General features: G+C 40.0%; 1 protein-coding gene across 1 annotated transcript; it reads right to left on the reverse strand.

Moving 5' to 3' along the window:
- Positions 1–6,879: 6,879 nt before the first annotated feature.
- On the reverse strand, positions 6,880–7,782 carry LOC311590942 (vomeronasal type-1 receptor 1-like; the record flags this gene model as incomplete). The annotated part of the gene is made up of 1 exon (XM_084770237.1): positions 6,880–7,782. One exon carries the CDS (start codon positions 7,780–7,782, stop codon positions 6,880–6,882), a length of 903 nt encoding a protein of 300 aa, XP_084626363.1.
- Between the last annotated feature and the right edge of the window lie 1,429 nt (positions 7,783–9,211).

Below are 9,211 nucleotides of genomic sequence, written 5' to 3' on the forward strand. Positions count from 1 at the left end.
GCAGAGATCTCTAAAAAACTATGCTGTCTGCTTTTCCTTTCCACTTCTTCTCCTATGTACTGTTCTGTGCACACACATTCAATAAGAATGTACACAGTAATTGCAGAATGTATACTATGTTTCTTTCCAATATAGTTTGTAATTTAGCAACATGAGTGCTGAAACGATTACCGCTCACGGCTTCTACGGAGAATATTACGTTAGCAGAGATATTTAAGTTTGGTAGCTATATAGACCATAATGACTAAGGAGGACTTCTATGAGGATGCAATTTTTAATCAACATTGTCATCTCCAGTCCAAAAGTTAACCAGGCGTCTCTCTGACTCTTGCCTATGGATGTAAGCTCTCAGCTACTGTAAGCCAGCCTGCTTGATGGTGGAGTCTCTGCTATGAAAGAAATGTATTGATTCTCTGAGCATGTAAGCAAGCCTTCAGTTAAATCCTTTCTTTGATAAGTTTCCATGTTCATGGTGTTCCCTTCACTGCATTAATAAGTGCAAGTGGGGCCCAAGGACTGGGTATTTTTGTGATAGGTCTCATCATGTTATTATTTAGAGGTATAGGGAAGCCGTTGAGACTGTGGAGTAGCAAAGCGGTTGCACCCTGTGAGCAGCGCTTTCCAAGCCGTTCAACAGTAACTTAGAAGACAGACGCTCTGAGGGCATGGCGGACTGTGGAGGCATAGCTCAAGGGATTTCTGAGGTAATAATACTGGGGACTGATATTATAATATTTTGTTGCAGAACATGGCTGCTTTTTGCCCTTGTCCCACAAATGTGCCAGAGGCTAAATGGAAGAGTTTCGGATGAATGTAATTGGCATAGAAAATGTAAGGACAATGTTTATTAGTGATCACTCCTATGCAGACCTTTTTGAAAAACAGCAGGTGATGCAAAAGAGATTAAAAAAGGGTACAGTTTGAAGAGTAAAGCAACAGTGGGGATAGTAATGTTGGAGAATAATCTTGCTCTCAAACATGAAAAATGTAAAGAAATTTCTTTTGCTAACTGGAGTAAAAGCAATGGCACTCTCATGGCGAGAGTCAAGCCAGATAAGGCTGCGCGATGTGTGAAAGTTAAAGTCCTGAGGGATTTCCTATACCTAAACAACAAAAGAAAGCATATGCAGACAGAATACAGGAAAGGGCCAGGTTCTAGATTTAACAAGTGGAATAACTTGGCAGCTTCGGCCACGCAGTTCTGACTTAGAGCCATGAAAGGTACAGGAGTAAGTGTGTTGTGGACTCTTCCTCAGAGATTTAGGAAATCCACTGAGGGCAAATGGGTGACATTGGAGCCCCTGCATGGAGGCCGGGAAAGCCATCGCATGAAGCTATGAAGGTGAAGTCTCTATTGAGTTAGAGACCACAACATGTTGGAGATCTCAGCATGACAGGATCTCTGCCAAGGAGTGATAAGCTTGTATTTCTCAACAGAATTTGAAGGAGCAACAGGTTTGAAGATGCATCTAATAATCCCTGTAACATCATGTGTAGTGATACAGAATTTGGATTCTGCCCTTCAGGATTTTGGTCTTCCTTTGGTACAGTAGCTTCTCACTCTTGAAATGAGGACACTTGTCCTCACATTTGAAATGATAATATATGGTCTGATATATATATATATGTATGTATGTATGTATGTATGTATGTATGTATGTATAATTGTTAATATATTGCTTTGAGTCTCAGAAGAGACTCTGGACTTTTGGCTTTCACAGCAGACTCAAGATTGCTCTCTATCTGCCTGCTGCTTGTGGATTTGGGTTTACATTCTCATCCTCTTACCCAGTTCTGTACCCATCAGCCTGCCGTCATGTTCTCTGCCACCATAGAAATGGACATTAATATTCTTAAATTGTAAGCAAGCCCCCAATTAAATTATTTCTTTTACTTAAAAATATAGTTCTGGTTGTATTATGGCTCAGTATTTAAGGGCACTGGTCGCTCTTTCAGAGGACCTTGGTTCCCATGACAGCACTCATATGGCAGCTCAGATCTCTAGGTCCAGGGGACCTGAGAACCTCACACATACATACATGTAGGCAAACAACAGTTCACATAAAAATAATCCCCTCAGAATAGGAAATAAAATATATTTTGAGGTTGAGGGTCCAATAGAGACGGGAAAAGGAGGGTTCAAGCAGGGGATGGGGGTGGGGAGGGAGAGAGTACTGGAAGAGAGTGGATTTGGGGATGATGTAGGAACCTAGCGCAATGCAAACTTCTTGGAACATCACTCGGTGTGACCCTAGTGAAATCTCCGAGTAATGGGGTGGTATGAAAGTCAAACCAGCCATCGTCTGTAACTAGGAAAGGCTCCCAGCAGTGAGACTGGGACATCAACCTAGTCACAAAACCTCCAACCTACAGTCTTTTCTCTCTGCAAGGCATGCCGGAGTAATGGCATCATAGAGTATGCCAACCAATGACTGGTCCAACATGAGGCCCACAGCCTGAAAAGGAGCCCAGCCCTGAGACTGCCTAGATGGTCAGAATCCAGAGGCTGGCCATCCCAGAGACCCAGGATAGAACTAATTATGAGCTGGCAAAAAGAAACTGAAGAGGCCCATGAAATGGTTCCTAAGGGTAATCTCCTATACTCATACATCAGTGCCTAGCCCAATTGTCATCAGAGATTTCACCAAGCAACTGATGGAAACAGATGAAGAGACCCACAGCCAGATTTTGAGGAATTCTGTGGAGGAGGGGAAGGAAAGATTGTCGAAGCCAGAGTGGTCAAGGACAACACAAGAAAACCCACAGAATCACATTTTTTTCTTCACACAGGGTCTCACACTGTAGCTAGCCTGGCTTAGAACTCACTATGTAACAGATTCCCCTTAATTCGAGGCCATCCTCCTCTTTAAATGTGTAGCACTAGGATTAAAATCAGTTGCTTTTGTTTTACACTTCATTCTTTAAATTAAAAGGATTATTTATTTTAAATTTATGTGTATTCTTGTTTTGCCTGCATTTATGTCTGTGTACCACATGCCTGCAGTGTCCAGAAGAGGGAATTCAGTTCCTTGTTAGTGAACTTACAGAGATTGGCTATTCTGAATGTCAGTATTGGAGCACTGTGAGTGCAAGTGCTGCCTGTGCCATTACAGGCGGCAAACTTTAAACCCCTACCCAGATCTAGACAATGGACAGGACATTCTCCACAGTTGAGTGGAGAGTGGGGTATGACTTTCACATGTACTCTGGTGCCTCATATTTGACCATGTCCCCTGGAGGGGGAGACCTGGTGGCACTCAGAGGAAGGATAGCAGGTTACCAAGAAGAGACTTGATACCCTATGAGCATATACAGGGGGAGGAAATCCCCCTCAGGAACAGTCATAGGGGAGGGGAATAAGGGGAAAATGAGAGGGAGGGAAAATGGGAGGATACAAGGGATGGGATAACCATTGAGATGTAACAAGAATAAATTAATAAAAAAATGAATTGGTCATTGGATCTCTCACATCATGCAATCTAAGCATGCTCACCTCCCAGTCTTCCCTTGTCTACCCTCTCTCTGTGTCCTCCCACCCCATCCAAGAAGATAAAAAAGGAAAAAATGTTGTAAATAATAAAGGAATAAAGAAAAAAAAAACCCCAGCCAAGACCGAGAACCAAATCCATTTCTAGTGTTCATATACTAATTGGAGCATGGTCTATCTCTAGTGGCTATAGCTCCACCAAATGGAGGTAGTGTCTTCTCCACCTACACTCCTGCAAGAAGCATCAAATGTGGAGAGCCAAGTGATGGCCAGCTAGGATCATGGCCCCCCTCTCCTGTGAATCCACTCCATGAGGGCAATTGGAAGGGTCAGACTCAGCTCTTCTCACAGACGTCATCGTAGCTTCGATGGCAGCCAAGACTTCTGACAACTGTATGACCTTTGGTGGTAACACAGGTCACAGATGTCACCATGATCCAAAGCCACATATGGACCATTCATACCCTCAGATTTAAAATCCTTGTCTTGCGCATTGGCTGTAATAGTATCTCCAGGGCTTGTTGTGGTGGTTGGGCCGCTGCCTTCTGGTGGTATCAAATGGTCCTGGGCATTGTTGTTTGTGTTCTTAAGCTGATCTTTTCCCATTGTGATGTCTCTGGTTGGAGCATGTGCCCAGTGCCTGCTTGGACCTCAGAACTTTCTGTGGATTTTCTGGGTGATGTAAGGTTAGATCTACTAGTGTTCCTGGCTATGGTGTGTGCTAGGTGCTAGAAGCCACAGACGCTTGTGTTTTTGCAGGTCCCAGCTTGCACCCCCTCCCCAGGGAGTTCAAGAGCTGTGCACCAACCAGGCATATGGTCCTCACATGGGTGCAGGCTGGTTGTTTAGACCACCCCCAGGACCTTTCTGTGCTTCAAGAAAAACAACTCACTTGTGCAGGTACGGTGATGCTGGCTGCTGGATAGCGGTTCATTGGTCTATGAGACATAAAATCAGCATGTATCTACAAAGTTTATGGTAAGCCCCACGGTCAAGACTGGCCGTTGTCTGTGCTCATTTTTCAAGAGGACAACAGGATCATGTCCCAGGAAGGAACTATGATTTTTGTTTTAAGGTAGTTGACATCACCTCTGAAAAAACTTGTTCCTAAAATAATTAAGAAAGACTCTAAAATGAATATTGTACACCACTCAGGGACAGACTAAATGACCCCCCCCTCTCTCTCTGTGTGAAGTTCAGAATACAGGTATGAGAACCAAATAGGGATTACATTCTAGGGATGAGGGACAGAGGGCAGAGTGTGCAGTTGCAAGTCCACTTTATTATATCAATGCATTATTATGAAAATACCTATTACATTCTAAGAGACTGGAAGTTTTGCTGGACCCTTTCATCAAGAATTTATGCACCCTGAGGTTACTCGAGATTTAAGACTTCTGTCCTACTGTGTACCCGGGCTCTTTGTTCACCCTGTCTTTAATGGAACAATGTTCCATCCAAGCACACTTGCCTTGAATTTCCCATGTAAACAGCCTTTATAATGTAAGCTAATGCAAAATGTTAATCCTAAAATATGTAGTCTTCCATGTCCATAAGCAAAGAGGAATGTAGGTATAAATGCTTGTTATATAGTAATTGCTGGAAATAGCAAGTATTTTTTTAAAGCAACATTAGGAAACAGATATCCACCAAAAATGCTTAAAATGGCATAGATATATGTTGATAGACATATGTGCAGTGGTGTTTGCATCACTGTATGTTCTCTGAGGCAGTTGGGGGCATTTGGATTCAATGACGTAATCTCTTGTAGAACACATTTGGGGAGGAGGATAGTTTTTTCCTTTTTCCTTGGAATTTCTCAACATTTAGAATCTGAACCACAAATGCTATTCCTAGCTTGTTTAACCATTTCCCCCAGTTTTATTTGGGCCCCATACAAATGTATTACACATCCCAAATCAGCTAGAAGAAACCATAAGAGAACAATGTCCTTTTTCCCCAAAGGGGAGTTGGGTAGGTTTTTGGTTAGGTTCTTGGGCTACAGATACTTATTTTTATTGGTAATTGGTTACAAATTATTATTGGTTTTATTCAGAAGGAAAATGAAGTTGAATTCAGGGATGTCTCTCTTTTCCTTTGTCTTTCTTTCTTAGGTTTGCTGATAAAGGCTGAAAAGAAAGAAGGCAGAATATAGAAATATTTAGGGATGATAAGACAAAAAGCAGATTATTGACTCTACTCCTCAATTAAGGCCTTAATTGTTGCTCACAAGCTTATTTTTAATTCATTGGTATCCAAATTTGTATATTGATGCAAAATAAGTTTAATTTGGATACACTGGTATAGAATTCAAATTTAAGATTATTTTTCATGACATTATATATATTTCTATTCTAACATGGGCTATTGTACCCATACAACTCAAGTAGAATACAGTACTTTGAAAATACTATTGCAGGCTGTTTAGTATAATACATTATCCAAGTTCATTGTTAATTGATCAAGTCATGGTCATGTCAATTACTAGCTATTTTTTATCACAAGACTATACATCTTAGGTGTAAGAGATAGGTATGATTCTATAGCCAGATAAAGTAAAATACTTAGCTAACATCTTCAAAAACCTCAGAGTCCTAAAGACTATGACATTTAATGATGTTTTTATGGTTTTAGGGATACTTTGACAATAAGACAGGTTAACTCCTGGCAACACCCAGCCTACCTCAAAGAAGATGATGAACATCAAAGAACCTCCTTATGGATATGGTTTCAAATGTGGCAAACAAACCACAGGGGAAAATGTCCTCATTTTGGCCACTGACAGAATTCTGCCTAAAAATAATCAAATTTGGATACAGGCAGAGTTGACGGTCAAACTGTGAAAACAGGGTAAGCAAGTCCTCCGTAGCTCCTGCCTCACAAATATGTATGCCAGATATATTGGGCCAGAAGGCTGAAGATGATGCTCCAATGTTATAGAGAGTTTGGGGTGACTGTTCATGCAAGCAAAATGTCTTTTTTTTTTTTATCTTGGAAGGGGCACTTCCTGTTTACTCAGGTAATTAATTTTATTCCTTCTTAAGTCTCTGATGGGTTTGAAGACCAAATAGTTTAGTTTTACAATTAAGATTAGTTGCTTATGGGTTGAGATGTTTTTATGTCTAGATAGATGTTTTAAGTTGATAGAGATGAGATATGATAGATATTGATTTACATTCAGGATTTTAGACTCACCAAGATAGGAAAATGTTTTCTTCAAGGTTGCCAAATACAAATAGCCAAAGCAGTATGAATGTAACATTAATAAAATTACTTCTTGGTTCTTTTTGCTGTATGTAGTTTACATTATATATATATGTGTATTATATAAATGTATATATATATATATATAATATTCATGTACCTTAAAACAATAGACCACCGGGAGATAATCAGGAAAACGCCTTGTGTTTTGCCCTACAGACGCAGAAGACCCTGTAGACGTGGGTGTCACTGATGATGAGCACGTAGGGGCTGAACGCTGGGAAACAAGATGCAAGAAGGACAGACGTGTTCACTACCCACTGCCCACGCTGTTTAGCATGAGGAAGCCAGAGGATTAAGCTAATGTAGACAGAATAGAAGGCAGTGAAGAAACTCACAAGTGTCAAAACTCTCAATGTGGCTTTGGCCTCATGGGAATCTCTGGAGGAGAAGCCATAGCCATGAGTGTGCCGGACTCTCCGTTTGTGTCTTAGAAGCACAATGACCACCATTGTGCTGGCCCAGATCATGAAAATCAAACTCATTATATCACTGGAAAAGTACAAGAGATTGAATAATGGGGCAAATGTAGCTGTTGTTTTCCAGGAGCAATACCCACAAGTATTTTCCACACTTGTATTTTTCTCACTCAAAGGACCATGTACTACAAATGGAATGAATAAATTCATCAAGAGATGTAGGAACCATGTTGAGAGACAGCAGTAGACAATGAATTCTAGGGATCGAATTTTCAGTCCAATCCATCTGCACATCTTGGGGTTGAGCTTAATTGCCTGGAAACCACTGAAGAGATAGATGCTGCTGAAGGACACACCAGTGCCAACTCTATACAAATAGAAGATAAGCTTACAAATTGCATCATTCAGAAAACATGTCCATCCCAATATTATCAATGCCTGTGCCGTATCTTTAGACAGTAAAACCACTATGTTGGCCAAGACAAGTTGACTAAGAATCAGGTCTATTGGTCTCATGTGGTGTCCAGTGATCAGAGGGAATATGTACAGACAGAGGAGAGAGGAATTTCCCATGATGCCAATGAGTGTCTGTATGAGAAAAATAATCCTCATGTTAAAACTTGCAGGTACATCTTATCATCACCAAGAAGATGGTACTGATTTTAATAGATTCAGCAGAATGGGGGTGGGCGGTTTAAACAAATAGCAATAGGCATATTATTATTTTCAGTATATATTCCATGTATCCTAATTTTAAATAGTCATGGAGCGTTTCCTCGGTGTACATTCTCAACTTGATGAAGACTGCTGTAATGGAAGGTTTTTTGTTTGTTTTTTTCAAACTCAGTTATGTAAATATGTTTTTGTTTTAATCCCAAGTGTGGGATTTTAGATTTGGCTTTATATTGTCCACAGTTGATCATTCTCTCATGCAGGGCATATTCTTTTCCAGGTAGAGGTAGTTGGATTCTAAGAGCTCTGAGGGTTACAGAAAGAAAGCATAAAGGGAGACTGTGACTGTTTGGAGGAGACTTCAGGGGACTGTGCGCTTCTTTTGCTATTGACAGCCGAGGTTGACATTACCCTCAATAGAGACCAGTGACAATACCAAGCCGGAAAAAGAAAAAAAGTCTCCATACCGTGTTTTCTTTCTTCTAACTTTCTTTCTCTTCTACCTAGGGTTGGGGGATTAGCAATGAGGAAAAGGTGCCTAAGAACCCTAAATAAAGTATGTTTGGGAAAAATCTAAGCCCACAGACTGGTCTTTTAGGTACTCTCTGCATCTATTATGAGTGCTGCTTAGTGCAGTGCACAGTGGCCCATGGCTGAAGAAATGCCTTCAGGGGCAAGGAAAGATTTGTTGCAATCACATGAGTGTTTCCCTAGCAGACATGCTACAGGAAAAGCAGCAGTAACGGTGTAACAAACATTTCATTCTCGCATTAAAGTTTCAGTTTATAGCTGTTTTGTAGAAGGATAGAAAAGGAAGCTTCACAAAGTAAAATGATACATTACCTGAGGGCATGAGATATCTATACATTCCTCTAGAGTTTTTTATTCCCTTAAAAAATGAACAACATTAGATAAATATAAAGCTATTGTAATCAACTGTTCTAATTTTTATGTATACAAACTTACCAGAAACAATTCAAATAATATTAAAACACACAGGAATACATAAACGCAACAGTTCCTAGTGAGAAATCATAAACGGTTGCTCAAACTCATACTTGGACATTAAGTAGTTAATAATTCATAATATGCTACTTATGAAGTTTGTGAACTAAATTTTTGAGAATAATCCAAAGGTAAATATAAGAAATTGAGACCAACAAGGGATGGGTTAAAAATTGACATGTAATATGAATAAGTTAATAAAATATATTTTTTTTTAAAAAAAGAAATTGAGACCAAACGACTCACAGGAAAATTAATATGTATGTAACATATATATAAAAATATCCACTTCTATTTGTCTCCAGTAGACTGAAAATAGAAAATTTAGACAGCTGTATGCCCAGGACAGAGACAGAAACATCTC

Source organism: Acomys minous, assembly GCF_964271855.1.
Source record: "Acomys minous genome assembly, chromosome: 20".
Taxonomy (NCBI): Eukaryota; Metazoa; Chordata; class Mammalia; order Rodentia; family Muridae; genus Acomys; species Acomys minous.